General features: G+C 37.5%; 2 protein-coding genes across 2 annotated transcripts in view; one reads left to right on the plus strand and one right to left on the minus strand.

The window, feature by feature from the left end:
• DNAH7 (dynein axonemal heavy chain 7) overlaps nt 1-1,243 on the plus strand; it is a gene marked incomplete at both ends in the record, with an annotated part of 95,238 nt that extends 93,995 nt beyond the window's left edge. The window contains 2 exons of the mRNA XM_080346702.1: nt 529-632; nt 1,037-1,243. Of these exons, the coding sequence (XP_080202828.1) occupies nt 529-632; nt 1,037-1,243 (311 nt within the window). The remainder of the gene's footprint in view (nt 1-528; nt 633-1,036) is intronic.
• Nucleotides 1,244-4,504: 3,261 nt separating this feature from the next.
• Nucleotides 4,505-23,310, minus strand: SLC39A10 (solute carrier family 39 member 10; the record flags this gene model as incomplete). The annotated part of the gene is made up of 9 exons (XM_080347055.1): nt 22,270-23,310; nt 20,966-21,167; nt 15,213-15,382; nt 14,210-14,428; nt 12,769-12,889; nt 10,458-10,826; nt 8,555-8,635; nt 6,575-6,765; nt 4,505-4,663 (listed from the first exon to the last, which is right to left on the minus strand). The coding sequence occupies exons 1-9, from the start codon at nt 23,305-23,307 to the stop codon at nt 4,505-4,507; spliced, it is 2,550 nt and encodes an 849-aa protein (XP_080203181.1). The 5' UTR covers nt 23,308-23,310.
• Between the last annotated feature and the right edge of the window lie 854 nt (nt 23,311-24,164).

Consider the following 24,164-nt stretch of genomic DNA (forward strand, 5'->3'; position numbering starts at 1 on the left):
TAGTTGCCTGAGGCCCAGTTTGACGGAATTTGTGTGAAAAGAAGGGCTTGGCAGGTTGGCTGGGCAAGCCCCATCCAGGCAGTTTCTGTCGCAGCAGGTTTACTTTCCTTTCCATCGTAGAAATTACAGAAAGACTGCTTCTATGGTCAGATCCCCAAGTTTGGAAACGTTGAATCTGGCAATATTGTACGTAGAGAAAACTTTATAATAGTGACAACTGTACAAATAGTGTCCTGTACTTTGGAATGATTTTTAACCTCTGTCCCTCAAAAAGGCTGGATACAACTATGATATTGCTAGACACTGGAACTATAAATCTTCATAGACTTGTAATCATAACAAATTGTAGCATAGCATAAGAGTGTGTTATACTCCAAGTGATTTGATCATCACTTGAACACATAAAATTGACAAAAAGTCCCACACAATCAGAAGATGGTTAGCAAAGTGCGTTACGCTAGCTGCTGCTCTCAGCTAGCAGACGTTTTCCGTTTTTGTGTCACATGGTGTCATTTCCAACCGATTCAGGGGTCTACGTTCAGGGGCTGTTCTTGGATGGAGCACGCTGGGACAGGCAAATGAAGAAGCTGGGAGAATCTCATCCCAAAGTCCTCTACGACACAGTACCTGTGGTCAGTATATTTCGTTTGGTGACATTTTTTAGTATTACATACCAACTTATAGTGTAGAATTGATACACTTAGATTCTAGTCTTGAAGGAGGGAACAGGGTAATTCTTAAAAAAGAAATTAATTAAATTATTTTGTGTTGAAATAGAAGCAAACTGTCTAAGAGGGGCTGAGAATCCTCTGCTAATAATGACAGTGAGAGGAAGTTTGGTGTTGCTAATTTTAAAAGGGAGAGAAAGCAATCTGCTAAGCAAGATGAAACAGGAAACAGGGTTTCAGAGCTACCTATTAAAAAGCAAACAAAACAGAAAACCCAACAACGTGACAATGCTTTGGCCATGCCGAGCCTATTTCCCTGCTTTTGTTTTAAAGGGAGATGAACAGGATTATTTTCCTCTTCCCTGCAGATCTGGCTGAAGCCGTCTAAGAGAGCAGACATTCCCCAGCGCCCAAGTTACCTGGCCCCAGTGTACAAAACCAGTGAGAGAAGAGGGGTCCTGTCCACAACAGGCCATTCCACCAACTTTGTCATCGCCATGACTCTCCCGTCAGACAAACCGCAAGAACACTGGATCAGGCGTGGCGTGGCGCTACTATGTCAGCTGAGCTCATAAACCTCTCACCAGCCATGGAGACAGAGGTACATTTTCCCCATTGCTTAGAAGGGATTGATGTTGCTCCTGAAATACCACTAAAGAGAGGAATCAAAATGAGTGTATTTACAATGTTGCATTGGTGCCTTTCATGAGATTTGCAATCAAATACTAAACCATAAAGGTGCAGAATAAAACCTTACAAAAGCCCACACAAATGTCCGTTCCTTGAATAATTTTATTTTCTGAAGGCTCCTTACTTATAAGGAACATACATAAAATGAGCACAACACTGTTGACAATGAACAAAACAGCATTTGATAATTTCCAGCTTTATAAAACTTTTAAAAAATGATTTATTTATAACAAAAAGACTGATAGCTCAGCAAGTTATCTCATAGGACCATAGTCACATTTTTAAACCATAGATGCAATTGTTAATGGGAAGGGAAAGAAAGAGAAAAATAAAAAAAATCACACTGCATCTAGCAACTACCATATTTTCTAAGCATACTCACAGTGGATTGAGTGCAATGTGATCTACATCAAAATTCATATGGGATGTCACACAGTGACAGCATTGTAATATACAAGTAACATTTATGCCCTCCAACAAATACAAGTTAAATGAAACTCTGGATTCAAGCAGAATGGAATGTTGAAGCCAAGTAGGAATGTAGTGGAATTCAGATTGTCTGTAACATGACTCAAAAGTGTACAGGACAATCATTTGGAATTCAGTACTGGTGGAAACATAGAGAAGAAGTCACAGCTGTTACACTGCTCTTCATAACTTGTAATAAATACTAGAAAATAAAAGGAAACAACCCATATGTAACAAAATAATACAGTACCTACCTTCAAGGACCATGTTTTTCCCTTGTCTGAAGATGGTCTTGGAAGGAAGCGAACTATTTTCCTCCAGAGGCAGTGTATTAAGCTATAACTATATTCCAACTAATACAAAAGTAAATATACTACCTGAAATATAGAAATCTTCATCTGAAAAGTATTTAAAGAAATAACCTTTAAAAATTATTTGACAAAATAACAGTTTGACCACATATTGACCTCCTTATATTCAACAGAATTAACAGAAAAGGAAAATGAAGGGTCAGTTAATTACATAGGAAACATGGGTTGTTAAACTTAGATCCTCAGAAGGTATCCAGTGAGTTAAGTCTCTTTGAAGATGGTACTCAGTGACCTCAGATGGGCACTATGACAAACCGTCACCCAGGATCTTTACAGTGCAGCCATTCAGTAATCTGAAACTACCAACAGTGTGTTTGCTCATTAGGGTCCAAGAGTAAATGTGTTTCAAGAATGAAAAAGCAAACCTGAGTTCAGAGTGTGCAGTGGCTGCGTGCCTGAACTCCCGGCTCTTGGCTTCTTCACTGAAGAAACCACACCCTTCTTGGAAGAAGATGGACCCTTCATACTGTTCCTTGATATGGCATGAGGGACAAATACTGGCAAGAACCAACAGATATCTTGAAAATACATGAGCTGCTCTCAGTAAAAATTACATTGACCAACAAAGCTTCACAAAGGAAAGGGCCACAGCAGGCACACATGAACTTGAAATGGAATGAAGATACCAACTGGCTCGCATTAAAGGTGTCAGGATCAGCGTTCTTAGCAGCTACACTGGCACCAAGCAGACCCAAACAAAACTTAGGGCACATTGTCAAAATACAGCCTTTACCTGGCATACACAGAAAAGAAGATGAACTCTATGTTTTCAAAAAGGCTCCTACCATGCTTAGGACTGGTACTGCAGAATCAACTTGCACTCCTCACCAACTCTCTTTTAAGGAGATGGGTACAAGAAGAACTAACTTGTGTCTGGCAATATCAGCACAATCTGATCTAGGATAGCTCATCCCAGCAAGTTAAGGCCCAAATTGTCATTCTATCCTTCCAAATTATACATACCAGAGACCTATCATGCCTGCTTTTTAATAATCTAATTTAAATACCAAAATTATAAAAAAGTAGCATAGAAATGAACTCCTTTATGCTGGAAGTAGAAATCTTCTTACATACACTCTACTGCCAGAAAGGGCTGGTGCTACAATGCCTGGTATCAAGCACTGTAGAAACAGATTCTGATCTGATCTTACAGTATTGTAAATAACCGACCAAGTACTACATACACAGAGCATAATTTAACTTTGTACCCCAGTTCAATAACTAGCATCTTGCACTTTGGATTGTTTGAACACAAAAAGGAGAAAACAGTTCAAAATAACTGTTTAAAAAAATGACAAAGTTCCCATATGGATTTTCCGTTAAAAGAGTTTGCACAAATTCACAGCCACAATTCTTCAGTAGTTTATGCTGCAAGTGGCACACAATACATGTTTAGCATCTGTAAAAAAGAACCAGAAATAGCTCAAGAACTCCAACATCAGGGATTTCCCCAGGCTAACACTAATTCTACTGCATTTTGCATTTTCCTACTAATATCAAGGAAGAAACATCAAATAAATCTTAGTCAGGAAAACACCGTCAAACTGATCATTGACAGAACACGGCACTTTGCAGTGTATATTGCAGCAGCTGCCTTCTTACCCAAGAAGTTTATAGTGATGGAGTGCAGCTTAACGCATACTTTAAGAATTTAAACAGTGTTTAGGTTTTGGTTTCTTTTTTAAAATGTAAACCAGCACAGTGGTTTCCAGTCATGTGCTGTTGCAAGATTTAACACTTCCAAGTCACCACTATGCAGCAGAATCAGCACAGAATGAAAAAATATATATACACACACATGCACATATATATATATGCATGCATATCTATATATCTCTCTCTCTGTGTATCTATACATATATATAGATATATATGTGCGCTATGTAAGACATGGCACTAAAAGCTCACTGAGGTTCCTTGCAGAGGTATGAATTTCAGCTGTAATGTTTTCTGGGTTCTGTTGAAATGTACTAATGAAATGGGATTTTCCCAAATGAGCAGATCATTCCCTGGACTTTTTCTTTCTTAACTGAGCAGGGCTTCCTGTAGAGTACACTGAACTTGGATTTCTTGCTCTTATTTCCTGTTTCCTAATTGTCAATCACTTGTGTTTAGAAGATGCATTGGGTATCTTATCTGATTTGAATTAGAAAAAAAGAATTAATCTGCAGGGAAATGAATATACTCGACTTGTGTAAGTAGTGCAAGCCGCTGCTCTTCCTCTGAGCAATGTGCGTACAGTGAAACAGTGCAGACTCAAAGCCAGACAGTCACGTTCCTGTCACCACAGTGCTGACCAGAATTGGGTCAAAACTGGATGTCCAGCACAATTTTATCTTCATAGAGGGCAATCACCAGCATGATGGCAAATCCCAGAAGCAGGCCTAAATTCTGAAGAATGAACTGCCCCACAGGACAATAACCATGTTCTTCGTTATCTCCGTCTCCATGGAGCATTTCTGGAAGCTAAAAGCAAAAACAATTTAGAAAGTTATTTCACATCTGCACCATTTATACACAGACAAGTTTACAAGATGATATTCTCAGGAATAAACACTCCAGGATTCAGTTATAAAGACAATTCATTAAGACATAACTAAAACTCTTCCTAACCACTACGTATGATAAAACATGATGGTATCACATATTTACAAAACAAACTAAAAATGCCTTTCCTTTGGACATCTTTTCCCCCGGCTTTTACTGGATGACACATTTGCTTGAACTTTAAGTTCCTCACAATAAAGACCAACCCAGCATTCTCTGAGTTTTGCTCTTTCAAGTTTTTTTAGTGTACTAAAATTAAGTCGTGCTCAAATAAAGACAATAACAAGCTTTTATTGCTGCAGTAATTACATTGCTACAAACATACCCTTTATAATGACTTTGCTGATTAACTTAGCCCTTCCTTTGTCATGTTATATGCTTACACTTATTCACATACATTTCCCTGTTAAGTATGGGAATAATAGCAACAAGTAGTTCAAGAGAAATTCTATGGGAAACTATAACAAATCCTGAAAGCTCTGGGTATTCCCTATATTACTCACCTATGAAGAAAAGTCAAATAGTGCTGACAAAAGCAACCAGTAACAGTAGCCTTGGAAGATGTAAAACTAGATCTTACAAAGTGTCTCACAAAGCCACCCATACAGAAGAGAAACAACATAAAATGTTTTACCAAGAAATTAATTCAAGAAAGCATAAAGAAAGTGAAGGAATTCCTACAAGACATCCTTAGAAGAGAAAAACATAATACAGAACAAAATGGAAACTTCAGATAGTTCACAGCACAAGTCTCTATTGCTTTTCATTCAAGAGGCTGAACAGCTGGTTATTCAGAATACCTGAAAACTGCACAATAAACAATGACAAATTATTAGAGGATCAAATCTGCTAAAGAAAAGCAGATATTCCCCATCTGGTCTTGTACTACTGTTCTTAGAAAAGATACATAAAGCTGACAATTCATTTGATCCACTGAGTATTTAAATATAAAACAATACCGGTGTGAAAAATGTTTATCTCTACTGGAACATCGCTCAAAGCCACAACTCAAGTTCCATATAAGAATTTTTCTCTAAGCAGTATGTAGCCAGATAAGGCGACCCAAGCAGGAATCCACTGATATGGAGATGCCTACTTAGTCTATCTGAGGAGAAAAATACCAGCTGTGAGGAAGCTCGCCTCTGCTTTGGATGTCTGTGCTCGGAGAGAGTAGTTTGTGAAAGAAGCGATTGAAATCCAGGGAGCCACTCCACCAAAAGCTCTCTGAACCAAAAGCATAACTTGCACTAAAAAAAAGTCACAGAGAGGGACCAATTCTTCTCAAGGCCAGTGCCCAACTGCACACTGCACAATCAATGCTTCGAAAGTTGAAGGAATTGGGGTATGAAGTTTTGCTTCATCTGCCTTATTCACCTGACCTCTCGCCAATTGACTACCACTTCTCCAAGCATCTCCGCATCTCCACAACACATATTCATGCTGTAGGAATAAGTAAACTTATTTCTTGTTGGCAAAAATGTGTTGATTGTAATGGTTCCTATTTTGATAAATAAAGATGTGTTTGAGCCTAGTTATACTCCTTTAAAATTCATGGTCCAAAACTGCAATTACTTTTGCACCAACCTAATATTTTAACAGGAGTCACTGGCAGACTTCAGTAGCAGAAGCCCAACCAGGCAAGCAACTACAACACTTCACTACATCTCTCCAAGTACCTGCAACATTTTAAAAAGTTGTAGAACAGAATCAGCCATCTCTTGTCCACAGATATTTTATGTTATGACAAAAAAAGTTCTGCCATAGGTGCCATTTTGAGTCCTAGTTTTATGCGTGGAATGCAAAAATGACAGAGAACCGTAACAATCTTACCATGTCAACCAGTGCCACGTAGAGGAACATGCCTGCAGTGATGGCAAAGATCCACAGGGTGATGTCATTAGCGTACTGTCCCACCGCGGTGCCTATCAGCATCCCCAGGTAAGCCATAAGGGCAGACAGGAGGTTGTACACGATTGCTTGCTTTACTGTCATACCTGCTTTAAGCAGCACAGCAAAGTCACCTGAAATGGACACAGAATATGGGGGTTTAGTATCAATGCTCCTCGGGAGAGCAAGTAGATAAATGACCATACATTTACTATCTCACCAATCCCAGGCATTGCCAAAGCCAAGATGCTGCTACAGAGGCTCAAAGGACAACTAGACAGCAGGATCTGACAGCTCTTCTAAGAGCTGTATTTATGTGCAGCAATCACTCAATTAAAATATAATTTACAGGTGCCTCTTCATCATGCTGATTGTCAGAAAGGCAACAGCAATTAACCGTTCTAGGTAAATGGAGGAGCCTAGATCTGGTCCTCTCGCAAAGAACGTATCGTGTCTTTACTTCACAGATGTTCTTCACGGCACATAAAACCAGAAGCTTAGTTTTGATCAATACCTGTGAAAGTTCCTCTTAGCTATATACACTTCATTCTGCAAATTCAAGAGGCAATTAACAAGGCCTTAGTCCTCACAGAAGGTGACAGCGAATTTGAGAAACACAGCACTAGGAAAAGGAAGACTTACTGACTTACTTTCAGAAAGAACGGCTTCACAGCCATGCTGAATCAGTTTGCTGGTTTAAGACATGCCAGGTTAACCTGGTTTATTTTGAAAGCAGGACAGCTCTGCTAAAATTGCTGATAGATGTTCTAGAAAGATCTAAATTTTCATCTTGTAATCAGCTCTGATAGTTTTACCCCTTCAAACTGAACTCTTGTGAGTATGAGTGAAAGCTGATAGTTATGCAGTTATGAGGGTGATTAATGTAATAGTCTCATATTAGATATGTTAGAAATTAATTGCTCAATCTAGAATCAAAACAAAAAAATATGTATAGCCAACTACTCACTAGCAAGTTATAAGCTCACCAATACATACTGCAATCCTTTATAGACGGCAGCAGCTTCACTTAATTGACGATTGTATAGTGCTGTTGTCAAATAATGAACATCTGCTCTATTATTTCCCATCTGTGCCTACCACTTACCTTATACTTAGTATCTGCCTATATAAAATGCTTTCACTCATCACCTCTAAGGGTTGTTGAAGTACTTGTTTTACCTTACTTTTGACCATTCAGAGCTAGCAGCTCCTCAAGTAAGCGAGTTGTGAGTACATACACAGTTTAATCTAGCACAATTTCACATTACTGGCAAAAAAAGATGACTCCTCCTCTCTCTAGCCACTCTCTTGTAAGTCTCAAGGTGCACTAAAACTTCATGCACTCTGCCTTCTGGCTTGGAGGAATACAACAGTTTTTAGCATGGCTGGCTAACCTCAAGAAGAAATGCTTCAATTAGTGGGGAAGAATCAATGGCACTCTACACTGCCTACAGGCTTTATACCCTTAATACCTATACACACCTACTGGACTCATCAGCAATTGGTATGAAGTATCTTCTGAAGACCTCCACAAAGAATTTTACTTAAGTAAACTTATGTTTACTTCTGTAACGTAACTTTCTGTAAGACATCGTCATACAGAGTACCGTGGAACTCCCTCTATAAAATGCAGAGGTGTAACACCAAACTGTAAACCTTATGTTCCTAAGAACACTTCTAAAACATGTTCAAAAAGCTTGACAGCACTGCTGTGACTAGATACCTACCAAATAGTCCTGTATTAGTGTTCTCATTGTATACTCTGAAGGAATATTGCTCCATTACTCTCTCAAGCTCTGGTCACTCTTGCAGCATCTGCATTGCATTATGCTTATCAGGATGAGTATCACAACAGCTTTTAGATACATACATATTTGGTACAGATGAAGAGACTGAACACATTTAGTTTATATAATTAGTTACCTAATTCATGGGGAAGCTCATGACAAAATACTGCTATAGATGTACTAATTCCTCCTGTCAGTCCAGCACTAAAAGCTGCTCCTAGAAAAAAAGAAAAAAGATTCAAATGATATTTTACTGTTTTCAAGTCAGAAAATTTAATCTGCAGACTTTCCAGAGATGACATCTGACATCCTCTGTTAGAATGCATGCTTTGATATTTTTTTCATTATGTCTGTGTCCTGTCTGTATAGAAACTGAAAATACCAGAAGTATCTTGGAGGGGCATTACTGCTCTGTACTTTATTATTCAGTTTATCTGAAGGACAAATCCTCAGAGAGGAGAATATAACTGAGCAGAACATAGACATAAAGGCAACGAGCTAATAAATAGCACCACTTTTATACTTTTAGCAACTATGAAGTATATCAGGACAATTAAGAATGCACATGAACAACAGTCTGGCTCTCTCCAGGCTGGAAATCCAAACTAATATTTAATCCATAACCTCTCTATTTCCTTTATGCTCATTTGTAGAGCACATATCAGCAACATTAAGAAGCCAGAGCTAGAATATGAGGAAAAACAGTGGTGTAAACCTCTTTCAGTAACTTTTGTGTAAGCTAATTTAATTCAATCAACTTTTAAGTTCATACCTTAAATAATTCTGAGACTAAAAAAACTGGTATTAAATTTCTGTACTGCAGCAGAGAAAGGCACAAGAAGAGCCTGCAGCGAGCAGTCAAAACAGGTAAAATGGAGTAGAATGAAAAGACATAATCTGAAGACAGGGAGGAAATTTAACTTCCCTCTGGATTCCTCATAGCTCTATATATTAAAAATATGAACATGCTTTTCTAAAATCTACATTTTACCGAAGATTCAGCTGTTCGGGCTTGACAGAGGAGTATTTAGAACGGGAGTTTCAATACAGTGATGTTCCCACCAGGTGGCGTAGTGATCCCTTCTGGCCTTAGAAGCAACTGTCTAAACGTTTTACCCGTTTAATATGAAAATGAACCAAAAAGTTATTTTTTATGGAGTTTAGTTTCTTTATAAATTGTTTGGAGAAAGTGGAGAAACTATACTACATTCCATTATTAACCCCAGACCCTAATAAGTAGCTTATCTCCCATGCTTCAAGATGGATGTGTTCCTTCTGATAGTATAATAGTTCAGAACCCTGAGTACTCCTAGAAGCTACTTTAGTAAAAAATTAAAAGCATGCACTTCAGTACTCTCACCATCATTTTCACTTGTATGACATATATTCAAATTAATGTGTTTTACAGTTCAAATCACATTTAGAGGTTTAAGTGAATCAAAGTTGACTTAACAAATCTAACAAAATCTGTGTGGTATTTCAATATCTTCCACATTTGGCTAGAAATAAACAGCCAATACTTTTCTCAAACAAAAATTTAAATTACCCTAAGTAGTACTTTTTAAAATATTATTTCATTAACCTGACTCGTAGTACATTTATTATTTACAAGTCCTGTATAATTCTGTGCATTAGTAATAATAGAAACAGTATTATTATTTTAAATAAATCATTATAAATAAGACTGCAAGGAACTTATTATTTGAAGGCAAATACTAAAACCTGAACAACACACCTGCATTATATGTGCTCCATAATTCAGACAGAGATTTGCCTGCACCTATCTTTATTTGGCAGAGATTGCTACTGTTGCTACTATCACTATAGTAATTTTGGTGGAAATAGTCACAGAATATTAACAAAGGGAAGACTATTACTATTGATGGCCTTTTAATTTCTGTTCTGAAGGAGATTAAACAACGCCAGTAACCACAGTAGCTAACTGGAAGCCTTACCTGTGATCACTGATAAGTAAAATAGTACCCATGTTACTAAAGGTAAGAAGAAACTGTGGAGAAATACTGAGTGCTTTTGCTTACCGATTGCTAAGCCATCACTAAAGTTGTGAATGCCATCTCCCATAATTACCATCCACGCAATATTAGCTATCCCAGTATCTTTCAGGTCTTTTCCAGAATGACAGTGGCCATGGGAATGATGGGAATGTTTGTGATGCCAGTGGTGACTGTGTTTTCTAGCTATTATTTTATCTTCGCCGTGGCTGTCATACTCTGAATCATGAAGATCATGCTCATGAGCAGTATGTGAGACATCATTGTGAGAATGGTGCATATTGTTCTCCTCTTCCACAGACAAGAAGTTTTTGGGTGGGGATTCCAGCTGGCCATCTAAATCAGTGAGTTCTGTTTCATTGAGTCGGTCTTCAGATAACACCGAGTCGTCTGCTCCTACATGGAAGCCAGTTGGGAGAGACATCGTGTTAATTCTTATTTAAAATATCACCAGCAACTACTGCATCATTGAGCTAAGTATTTAACTGCGTTCTGAAAGCAAAGAAGTATTTTAACACATACAAATCTAGAGACTTTGTTGTCAACATGCAGTCCAACAAAACATGTATTTCTCACTGCCCCGTTTTTTCACTAATGTGCACATACAGCCTGTAGAAGTCTCCACTGCAAGGCAACAGAACTGTATCCACAGCACACAGCGTCCGTTGTAGCCCGACCTAGGCTTGGATCTGTAACATTGCTACTGACAAAGCTGATGATTCAACGTTGGAAAGGGAAAGTTGCCAGAATGAGAGTAATGTTTTCCATGCTATTGATGGAACCTGAATGACTCAGGAAACCTGAACCGGCAACTCTCTGTGCATGCTCACACAGGTCGCAGCTCAGCAAGATCTGCCACTGACACAACCGATCTTTACATAGTTTCTGTGTTGCTGTCAGACACTTGTGTCCTACAGTGAGCTCCTCCCCTGTAGCTCATTACTCTGCCAGCCATTTTTACAAAGAAAAACAAAGTGAAAACAACGCAGAAGGCATCTGTGCAAGAATTTTAAGTGTACTAATATTTCTGAAATATCAACAAATAAATGAAATTGGCAATCTGTGCTCCAGGAAACAAAATCACTTGTAAAAAAAAAAAGCAGTTCTGGACAATGAAGTTACTGGCTCACAAAAACTCCAGAAAAAATATTTCAGGAGTCAAAAATAAGCAGACAGCAAGCGGAATTAAAAAACCAGGCACAGAGTTTAAAGAGAAATGGAATGGCCATTCAGGTCAGCGGTAGTGGCACTGCAGTTCAAAATTCAAATTCAGCATGGGCTTCCAGTGCCTTCAGCACAAGTGATTTGCTGATGAGCAGAGTGCATTTTCAGAGGAATACTATTACAAAACAAGAACGTGCTCCATGTTGTTAGAAGCAAAATTCCTCTGATTGCCTGTTAAAAGAAAATGAAGACATCTCAAATATATGTACCACCATCCTCACAGCTGAAAGTCTTTCTATGTTCTGCCAATGTCCTAAATCCCATTTTATGTTATTTGAGTGGGGAAGGCTACAGTCAGTCTCCCTTCTACAAACCATTCAAATTAACAAAATCGCATTTGTATAGCCTATGGATTCTTCATCAAGAAATTAATTCAGCAGCCACACAGGCAACAGAAGGGCAGGTTTATGAAGCAAACCCTGTCCCCTTCCCTCACCCCTTCATAGGGGTGATGTGGCATTCCCTCTGGGAACATGCTGCATGAGTACACAGACTAGCGTGGAGGAACGGTATGTGAAAGATGTTTTGGATACTTGAGGAATACTCAGGATACTTGCTTGTTATAGCCAAGCTATAATTGGTCAGAGGCTGGAATCTTCAAAGATCTCCCTTTTCAGGTTGTATGTGTTCATTTTTGATGTAATTTTTGTCAGGGCTGAGCTAGTCAGGCACAGCTTAACCAAAAAACACCTCCAAACAAACCAAAAACCCAAACCAAACAACCAACCAACAAAACATACACACAAAAAACCCCAAAACAACAACAAACACAACAAAACTGAAACAAGCAACAACAACAAAAACAAAACAAACACAAATAACAGCAACAAAAAAACAAAGACAAAACCAAAAAACACAAAGAAACACAGCCACCCAAAAGCTGACAGCTTCAGAAGTCTCAGAACACTTGTATGGCACATTAGGAAGTGTCCTGAGTGCTCTCAGATCTACAGAAAACAGAACTAAAAAGGATTTAAGAGGGAAAGCCTATTAAGTCTTATTAACAATTATTTGCATAATAGCAGCAAAACTGTACAAGAGATTACATGCTACAGGTTACATGCCATTACTTTGAATCTTGTAACTGGAGAAATTTCTGAAAATAAATGCCTACCTGCAAGGGGTTTGAGCTGAAGCCAGTCAGCATCTGGTCTGTTATTTAATTTGTGATCAGAAAGCTTCCTTCCAATTGGTGACTCTTCAGTCTGTTTTTTCTTGCACCATTTCTGCTTACTCTGCGAGAGGAAACAGGTAACAACTGGCTTGTAAAATGACATAAACGGAAATAAAACAAACTGAAATGTCGTATAAAAAATATCTTGAAAATAGACTAGTTGCTCTCTCTTAATATGCCTAACAGAAGTATGTGACTACAGAACATGAATCTTTGTAAAGCCCAGCAACAGTATCTATCCCAGTGGAAATTCTTATTTACCTACCACAGAATTTCACCGACTTGCACAGACAGTATTTCACCTCAGTAACAGAGTACATTTTGACAAGGATTGCTCTAACAGCCCAGAAACACGTGTACGTAGAGTTATTTGCTTCCTTTGTTTGAGAAAGCAAGTATGAAGCAAGAACAGCTCCTCTGTTTCGCTCAACTTTAAGTTTTATACTCCTATAACTTCCTTGCATTTTCCTTCAGAGAAAAGCTTGCTACTTTCCTATCAGCAGCCCATACAACAGAGATCTTAGATTTGCCAAAGCAACCTAGGAGATATAATTACTTAATTAATCTCAAAGAAGATACGCCCAGAGTAACAGCTTTTATCTCTTTATCAGAAGATCTGAGAAACGCCTCCTCCAACACAGAAAATCTCTCACTGCCTGTCCAGCAAGTCTGATGTAAAACAGAGATCTTTAATTTTTTCCACACTCCTTTTGGGAGAAGCAGCTATAGCTTCACTAAAGTAATTTTCTTCTCAAAGCTGAATGATGAAGACAAAAGTTAAAAGTGTATTTATAACTACTGTTCAAAGAATACGGCTCTTTGGTGGTTTGAATTTCTACCCACCGTCACACTCGCCCTCCTTTTGTACCACCATCACGAATACAGCATGCTCCCAGCCCTAAAAATCCAATCATTTTCAGGGAAACAAGTAAAAATTTGATTGGCAATTTATAGGAAGTAGGAGATCTTTAAATTTTGGTATTATCGCATGGCAAAACAGAATACCTCTGTTACACTGGCATCTTGTAAATTGTCTTACAATTGTCTGGCTCTATTACCAGTTCTTTCTCACATACTGCCTTTCATATTTTTGCAAAAAGATCACAATGCTTTAGAGAAAGAGCCATAATCTCTTTTACTTAGATCTACCTCCAAATATATCTGGCCAAAAAGCTGCAGTCTTCCCCATCAGATTTCTACTTTGTCTTCCCAAATTACCTTGTTAAGAAAAGCAACATCTTCATAAAATCAAACAGAATGCAGATCAACAGCACTTGTTCGTGTAAACAGAATAACGAATCATCGCACAGACAATCCCTCAACACTCAGAAGATAAGTTCAGGTAACACGTTTTAAAACAATATGCAATTTTAGAGCGTACCTTCTGTTTATTGTAATGCTTGTACATTCTTATACAATGTTCAATGATGAACAAAAGATAAATGCCTCCAAGTGCCACAAGACCTTTCAGCACTGGATCATTTTCTTCTAGAAAGCCTTCAGTCCGTACTCCATGTCCATGGGCATGTCGGTGAGAACGCTTGTGTTCATGAACATGACCGTGGCCATGGTGGTGACTGTGGTTGTGGCCTCCATGTGACTATAAGGAGAGAAAATATTAACACAGCATCACCTGGTGTAATCAAGAGTCTGAAATGGCTCTGAGCTCAGATGATAATATATGTAACCTTGAGAGAAAAGTGGCATAAAAGACTTTAAAAACTGGGTTGCGGGTTGTTTTTGTTTGTTTGTGAATTTGTGTGTGTTTGTTTTGGGTTTGGTTTGTTTTAATACACACACATTTTGATCTGAAATATAAACTGTCCAAAAAAAAAAAAAAGTGACCAAAAATTTGTATTAAAATTTACACAAAGAAAACATGTAAACATTAGTCTTTTTGCTAAAAGAATTAAGGTAACAAGAATTACAGTATACCATCACAAATTAGAAACTGGTTACCTTCCCAGGAACCCGGACAATTTCTTGATTCAGTAAGTTAGAGGTTACTTTCTCCCCAAAAGCCAGTAACCAGGAAGGCTAATGCCCCTGAAGTACTTCTAGGTGGTACTGATACATTAATTAGACAAGTAGACAAGAGATAGTAATATTGCTAAATTTAAAATACTCTCGTTGGTCTCATTAGGCATTCTAAAATACTGCGATAGAAGTTAAACTATGACTACACAACTACTCTCTTTTTCTGAAACACACATTTCCTTTTTGTTAACAGAATGTCTCAAACACTGTTTCAGGATGTCCCTCATAGACAAGTCAATCTACATCTGCACCAGTGGACATTTATTTGTTGATGCTTGTCAAACAGTTCTTCAAAAAATCTACATACAGTTACAATTACGAATAAAAGGGCAGGAAACAATACTCACATGTGGCAACAGATGGAGTAGTGCATCTCCACTCATTGTTCCTACAGCCAGAGCTACCAAGAAAGTTAGAAGAAATTTGAAGCACCATTGGTTAATGATGGGAATCAAGATCACACCTAGCAAGGAAAGCAGGCTAATGACGGTGATAGAGATGATACCACAAAACCAGGCTGTAGGGAGAAATGAATACAGAAAAATTGTCAGAAAAACACTTGTAAAATTTTTTAACACTGATTAATGACTTTCAACTATCTCTTAAGAAGTTGGTGACTTTCCTTAAACCTAAGTTGTGTAATTGTTCATTGAAAAGCTGTTGAGAAATATGAAGGCAGTGCTGAAGTCCACAGCAAAAAGATACACATGCTTATTCACAGTACAGTACAATATAGCAAAAGACATCAGAAGATAATCGGCTAAAAAGAGCCCAACAATTCTTCCTGATGGTAAGTTCCAGGCTTAGCTTTGTAGCCCTTAATGAAACACAAAAGCAAAAGATTTCACGTTGGAATAAAAACATCTCTGCTACTTAACTTACTAGGGCTCTATAAACACTAACTCATCTTCAATATTTGTTTATAAACACAATCCTGATGCAAAATTTAACAGGAACCAATATTTCTCCTCCTTTGTTAGGAGTAACATGTTCAGTCAGGCACCGTTCTTTTTACCTGGTGCTTTGAAACATACATTTTTATTTAAGAGAAGTAAGACTCAACCGTTGACAGAGGAACTTTAAAAAACAGATGCTTAATAAGAGCCTGAAGAGCTGAAAGCAACTTGCTACCAACAAAAAGCAGTATTTATTTTTTTCTGAGAACCACTATTATTATCATTAAAAGTGATAGTGGGGTATGGTACACTCAACATAATCCTGTTAATTAGGGAAAATGTGCAAATTTCTATATGACAAGGAACAGGAGGAAATGCACAAGAAACAAATCCTATAAGCAAAGGATCATGGCTCTTGTAGTCAGCATCTCACCCTACTAAAGTATTTTTTCTCATATTTCAAATCATCAGTTATGCTAAGACTTTAAAACTGTTGGGTTCTTTCTTCTCTATCTCTGCTTCTCTATCATGTCTCTTGTTTCTTCCTATCACAGCAATTTCAAAGAACAGTAAGAAAAATGGTTTAATTCCAGCAGTACAGCTCAAAAGGTTAACAGTCCCAAAGACGGAATAGTTGGTGCTCCCATTTACACACATTAACAGTTTGGGCTGAGATCTTTCATGAGCATGATTTCCTCAATCTGAACTTTTTATTTTTTTAAGTTTTAGCCTAAATGCTTCAGATTTTTCCAGTTTTTTTTTTTTCTCCAGCTTCATTCTTAATCAAGAATGTCTACACAGTATGCTGAATTTAATGAAAGTTAACAACTCCTGATCTAAAATCATCAGCATCTCCATACTTTGATACATGATCTGACTTCACTTACATCTATGAAGGTCCCCTCATTTTTTATAAAGTGGGGAAAACATCCTGGGAAACAGGGGAAGAGAAGAAGAGAGAAGGAATGAATATGTTGTAGCTGTTTAATTAATTTTATCATTTAGCAGTCAAATGTCAAAGAATTCTATCTGTAACAAAATGCTACAGATCAGATCTGATCCTTGCCACTAAAACTGCGGCTGCTGCCGGCCTGGTCTGGTTCAACAGCAAAACTTACATCACCTGCTGGTTTAAATTTTATTTTGGTATCTTCATTCTTATAGAATCCGTAGCTGTCATTCCACAACAGTGCAGAAAAGGAAACAATTCAATTCAAATGCAAAGGGTACAAGAGCACATCCACCAGGAGCAACTGATTAGGAAATGCTTTACAAAGTATGCAGCATACACCCTAATGTATATTGATACAGAAAGGAAAACAAAGCTGGTGAAAAGGCAAAGACTGCCACCAGATGAGGAACCAGCAGAAATAAAAACCAGAGGCTGGAAAATGGGAATATAAAAGTAAGTCTAGAGTGGAAGCAGGACCCTGCTGAGCAAAATCCTGCTGCTACACAGCCTTGACTCATCTCCAGAGCACCTCTGTTATGGGCTCTGGATTAACAGGCTCTGCCAGAAAAAAAGAGCTTACACGGACTTGTAATTCAATACAGAACCACGTGTGCATGCACAGATAGCCCAAATAAAAATTACACAGACATTCTGGCAGGACATTGGCTCTTCAATCTGGACACAGACATTATGAGTTAAGTGCCAGGTTAAATGACCAACAGCCTTACATGGAAAAAAAAGGAAAGGAGGTTATGCAAACTGGCTCAAGTTTCATATATCATAGAATGGATTTGGCAAACGCATCTCTGAAGAGCTTACATACTCTTCTGAATGATACAGTATCTAAACATGGCACGATGATTAAGATGAAGCACATGAGAATTAGAATATGGAATCTGAGCATCACTCAGATCTTGGTCATTGCTTTTTGTCTCCATTTAAACTGTTAAAAAATTATATGGCACCAAAATTATCAGCAAAAGGTTCTCGTCAAGTTGAAGAGAAAAAATATATTATATACAAAAGCTGTGCATGACTCCACAGTTACATATATGTATACACACTCCTCACATAAAAATGACTACTGAGGAATACTTATGACAAAATTCTGATATAAGTTTTATTGAAGCATTTATTCAACTGTAGTGTTCAAAACACTAAAAATTTATGGAAGTGGAACTGATATGCAATATTACGAACACTGCAAAAGCTCTTAAGTTATAAGAGATCTTGGTGTATTAATATGACACTGCTAGGATTACTGTATAAAGCTTGGTCAAGAAGGTGAGGTTATTATGCACTTATAAGCTTATAAAGTACTTCTGTGGAAAACAACCAAGAGGGAGGTGACTGAACAATTTCTTCAGTAAGGAACCTCTGTTCAAACAGTGGGTAGCAACCAAAAGACAGCTCCTTGCTCTGGATTTGGACAGCTGTCCGTAAATTAAAACAGACTAAGAGTGTAGCAAGGTGACTCCTTGGAAGTCTGAGAACGGTTAGGTACCTGCAAGCTGTAACAAGAAACCAAGCAAACAGAAAGGCTCTGCTGAAGCAAAGCCTTCCAGGGCTTCCTGGTGAGTTCCAGGGAACACTGGCATCTGCACAGACAGATTTATAAGATATATGGGATCTCAAGTACTTTTAATCAACAGCTCTAAGCAATCTCCATCTTTAAGAAAAAATGCTCTCTGTATCACTTTTATTAGCTTGATTCATAGTAGGGTGCACCTTTCCTTTTAAGTTAAGTTGTTGAGGAGCCCTCAAGGAGAACAATGCCACCTCTTCCAACAGGTACACTGCAAAAGCTTGGTTCTATGCATAAGCCCTTGAAAATCCTCTATTGGAAGGTGTTACAGAACTATCTGCAGATTACAAGAAGAAAACTCAACGTGGCTCCATAAGCTTTTGGGCATCGGTTTGTTAAATGATTGTTGTAGAAAATTGCACTATCAGAACTAATGAAAACCTTATGGGTTAGAAGTGATTAATAGAAGCAGCACTAGTCTATTAAGTTTTTTTGAAAGCTTTAATTAAAACTAAAGAAACCCACAGAAAGCTGGTGTTTAAAAATGTCTGCATCCTCCTAACTTAGGCAAATATTTTTATCTAAAATGGTTTACATTCGCCTGGGTAAGAACACATTTTCATTTTAGCAGTATCCTACAACCTGCAGGTTAAGTTACTCTGCGGCTGCTATTTGTCCTATATCTTCCACAACCCCTATATTTCTGTTAAGATCTGTTATTTTGTGATTCAATTTCTTACTTAAGAAGGGAAAATTACTATTACATCAACTCAAGACTCACTGTCATCAATACAACAGAATACAGGAAATTTTTATAAAGAATGATTTATCATAATCTAATCAAGTTGACCTGCTTTACAGGTTACTGTTTGTTTTCAAAGCCAAATCAGTAAATTAAAACTCGATTTTTTACAATTAACTGGCAAATGCGTTGTTTGTACTCAGGATATCAGATGCCATAAAACATGTTAAAAGTACACAGTAAGCTTCACTAATTCTGCAAATTAAGTCTCTTAAAATGTTACAGTTCTTCAAGCGGAGTTATTCATCAACTCCCTTACTCATTACAGAGAAAGAAAATGCATTCTTTTAAAAAGAAGCATTCATCTGTAGAAGCTTTCTAATTAAACTGGTTCAAAGCATGTGCAACATAACAGTTTCGTACATGGTTTCAACATTTTAATTGGCAGAAAATCCTTAGAGCTGCTCTACAAATCCTCTTGGTAATAAGGCAGGGTCAACTCTTGCTACAATGAGACTACCCCACAAAACAATTTGCTCCCATATAAAACACACAGTATATTCACTTTACAGCAATGTTGGAACAGTTAACAAGACAGTAGCTGTGTTGCTATAGGAGATTTATGTACAACAAGTTAATTACTTTAATGACTCCAGCATTGTTAAGAAAGACTACCAGTAATGTGTCCTTTCCAACAGCTACTAACATCTATGAAAGTATAGTTACTTCAAGCTTTATGTCTAACAATGCTAGTAAGCACCTGTGGATTAATCAATATTCCCAATATTATTATTTTCAAAGCATGGACATTGTATCCAAAGTTTTTTTAGTTATAATATTTCACTGCAGCTAAACATCTATTCACAGTTCCATTATATTTATGAAAGACAGCAGTAGTAAACATATTTTAAAAGCATACTCAGTTAAGAAACCGTAACAACGGATGCTGCCTTTAAAAGAGTAAAAGTATTTCTAGCTTAGAACTACAGTAAAAAGAAAAAAAAGTCTACAGATTTTTACTCAAGGCACACACACATCAACAAAATTAAAACTGCCAACAGAGGATTTTGACTGAATAGTTCTCCTACACTTAATAGAGTAGTATGGAATAACTGACATTGGAAGTCAGAAAAGGGAACTGTTGTCAAGAATGGCAATTTAAATGCTCTTGCACCTTGCTTAAGTCCAATTTAAATGCTCTTGCATCTTGCTTAAGTCTTTGTATTTCTTAAGTTCACAAAAAATTCTGGGTGCCAATGCTAGAAATTTGCCTCACACCTAGAATATAAAAATGGTGACACCTGAAATTATATTTTCCAGCGAATGAACTGTGACGAAGGTGCTTTGCTCTATTCCTGAATTAATATATCCAAGTCAAATGTATTAAGAAAATTTGTGCCAAAGTAACACTGAAATTTTCCAACTTTGGGATAAACATAGGGACCACCTCAGCCACACTAAGTGAAAAAGACATTTTAAGTGATGGAAATAATCCAAACTCTGTGTGGACTTACTCATCCCTAGAGGTCTTTCTGTCTCCAAAGATTCTGTACCTTGCCTATGTTCCTACTACAAAAGAGTGCAACTTCTAAAGATATGCGTGAAGAAGCCAGGCCAAAATGCCCGGGCCATAGGCCCAATGATAGGACATTAGGCCTCAACAATAGAAAACAAGAAATCAATAAAAATAAGCAAACATAAAATAAGAAGTGAAATTTATGAAAAAGGATAAAAAGGTACAAGAAAGATAGGTATGTCCCCCTGAGCCAAGGTGACTTCAGAGAAGCTGTTATACCACCAAACAGGATGCTGTCTCCTGTCCTAAAGGAGCATGCTGTCTCAGATTTCTTCTAATGCATATGTTAAATTTAAACTATTTGTTTACTCCACCATAGTCAATGCTAAGTTATATGACATTTCAAACTTTGAAGTTAATATTTACAATGCAAAATACTTTTATAGGCTTTCGGCAGTTGCACACCTACCTGATGCACCTGTTTTATCATTATGCTCAACTGATGAATTTTTACTTTTCATAAAATCTTCAAGCTCATCATAATGTACAATACAAAGCCTTCTCTCGATCTGGTACAGCAAAGCAGGACACATGTATATGAACAATTCAGGAGATATTGGAGAGCTGGTTTCCAGACCATAGTGCCGTAGCAGCTGGGTAACATTTAGGCACTGCAAGCAAATTGTACAAACAAATTAAATATGAAAGCAACTATCTCATTAAAAACGACAGTTATGGAAAATTTAGCATATGATTCAAGAACACAAACAGAAAGTATAAACTCTGGCCCACAACATTCCACCAGTGCTAAAACATGTCTAAGCTGATCTAAGTGGTTTACAAGGGAAAAGAAACAGTAAAAATATCTGCACTACAAACTCAGAGACTCCAAACACCTAAGTAATTTTTGATAAATATCAATGAATATGAGTTTCCATATTCTTTACCATTACACAGTACAAGCACTGAAGACTGAGCAACAGGAAAGGAGCGGGAGGACACAAATCCAAAACAGGTTTTCTAACACTTTTCTTTACCTACCAACCTTTTGAGTTTGGAGTTTCACTTTTTAATTAAGTTTAAAATCTCAAATGTGGCACTGACTCCCATCCTTTCCTATTCTAGTTTAAAACCACGATATCAAAATGTCCTGCTTCTGTAGTTAACTGTAATGGGCAAGGAAAAGTGTATTTATGGTCCTGGCAGAAATAATGGATGCTGAAGGGAGAAATGGAGTAGCTTACACTGAGCACGGTGCTACAGAAGTTACATCTATGCTGCTTCACAGTCTCTCAGGACAAAGAAATTAGAAGCATATTGAAAAGATGCAGGTGTTTCTTTTAGGAAAGAGTCTCTGTGCAGTCTCCAAAAATGTTAATGATCTTAGAATCAGAAAGAAGTCCAAAAAGTGGCGGGGGGGGGGTAAATGGGAGTGGTGGGCAGGGGGAGGAGAGCAGGGTGAAGTATTCATGAATATTGGGAAGGGAAAAAAAACCCTACCTGTAAGCAGGGTATCTCAGCAAGCTTTAAGGATCTCCTTTATACAGATCAACAGACAAGAAGATAGATCTCAGAGGAAAGATGGGCGATGGGCAGACAGAAATGAAAACGCCTAATCTCAAAACCGTGGTCATGATCTTGAGAGTTTTCACTCAGCAACCTGTGTTATGCAACGGTCACAGACATGCTGCTGTGTTATTTCTGGGTATGCACCTTCAATTAGTATCTAACAACAGCGAAAGTCAACTTACGTGTTCTCTATTTCATACTCACCTCTTCACGATCACGTTCATCCTCATTATGATCCTTACGACTACGTGTTGAAAAAATAGCATGTTTTCTTACATGAGGTTCCTCTCGCTTGCTGGTATGGTGGTGTCCATCCTCATTACCTAAACTGGACTCTTGATGTCCATGACTAGTAGAACGATCACTACTGTGTTCATGATGGTGTCCATGCAAGTGAGATGCGTCATGTACATGATCGTGTTTATGTACACGATTGTGATCACCTGGATTATGATCTGGGGCATAATTCTGTGCAGCAGCTTCTGAAGTGTCACTGATCTTTTGCTTCTTCTTCTGTTTCCGTTGTTTTCTTTCTGGCTGATTCTGAGTTGTGTTTGTCTCTGTTGAAGGCTCATGGTTCTGTTCTTCATGTTCACTATGACCAACTGAATCATCATGAGAATGATGTGTACCATTATGGTCATGATGATGTAGACGAGGGTGGCGATGATGGTGATGGCGACTCTGGTCACGAATGTGTTTGCCATCATCTTTTACTGATGGCACTACTGCATCTCTCTCGGGTTCACATTTATGGTTTTTCTTTGCAGCCATACCAGTCGTCGTTTGGTTTTCTGGACCTGCATGGCTATGAGGATGGTTATGCGAGTGAGAATGCTTTCCTTCCTGTATTTCTAAAGCGTATAAATGAGAAACATGATCATGGCCAATATCATCATGATTTATCATCACTACTTTTACCTCTCCTAAACCAAGGCTTATTAACAGTTTTTCCAGGCCAAAAAAAGATAATCTTCCATTTTCACCATAACGATCAAAAATCTTTTCAATGTAGTGTTTTTGTTCATTTTCAGCTTCCAACGTTGAAAATTTACTCGGCACAGATTCTGTTCCTCCGTTATGGAAGTAGGATGCATTTGAGATCTGATAGTCATTATGGTGGTGTACACGTTCCTCGTGAGGACCATGGTCATGTCCATCTTCATGGCAATGATTGCACTGATGAAAGATAAATGTCAGCAAGCAAATGATGCAAAATTTTGTGTGCATGTGTACCTTCATCTCTGTTTCCTACAAGAAAGACAAGGGGAAGCACTTAGGTGTAAAAACATCCTCAACATTGGTACCACATGAGCTTCAGTCTGGTACTTGGGCCAACTAAGTGACTCTCAGATATTTTTAAATATTGATGTTAACAGGATAACAATTATGGTATTTTTTACTGCAGAAATTGTATTAATATACTTTTATTATCCAACAGTAAGATGGACTCTGTGTATTTCAGAGATGCAGTCTTACATACCATACTTAAGGAGGTAGTTACAAGAAAAAGATCAGCATTTACAGTCAGTCACAACTGAGCATTTTTTGTGTATGTTTTCAGAGACATCTATGCTTATGCTAGCCTATAATATTGAAAATCTCATTAAAACACAAGCTGCAAAAGAAAAATTATTTTTAAAAAAGAATACTATATTTTCTTATTTATGAGGATGACAGGCAGATAAAACAGTCAAAAACCCACACAACATTTATTCTTATGTGCTGCTAAAGTATCTCCACACTGCAAAGTCCCTATTTTGAGTAGTAATTAGTGATTTAAAAACTAGTTGTCATCATTAACCAACTTCAATGTATTGCTTAAATGTTCATATTTTTAGTATTTTTTTACTCAGATGAGCGTACCAATTTCAAAGATCTACATGGACATTAATTTTAAAATAAAGTTATATGCAAAATGTGTTTTTATGCAACTTGAAAAATACTGTTAATGCTGATACACTATCGAAGTAGTTAGTGCTGATTTACAGAAATTATATCACCTAAATAACATGGTTTTCTAAATGTAAGAAACTATTCAATATCAGGTAATGAAAAGGACACTGCAGAGTCTACTTTGTGTTCAGAGTTGAAAACAA

This window comes from Nesoenas mayeri, assembly GCF_963082525.1.
Source record: "Nesoenas mayeri genome assembly, chromosome: 6".
Classification (NCBI taxonomy): domain Eukaryota; kingdom Metazoa; phylum Chordata; class Aves; order Columbiformes; family Columbidae; genus Nesoenas; species Nesoenas mayeri.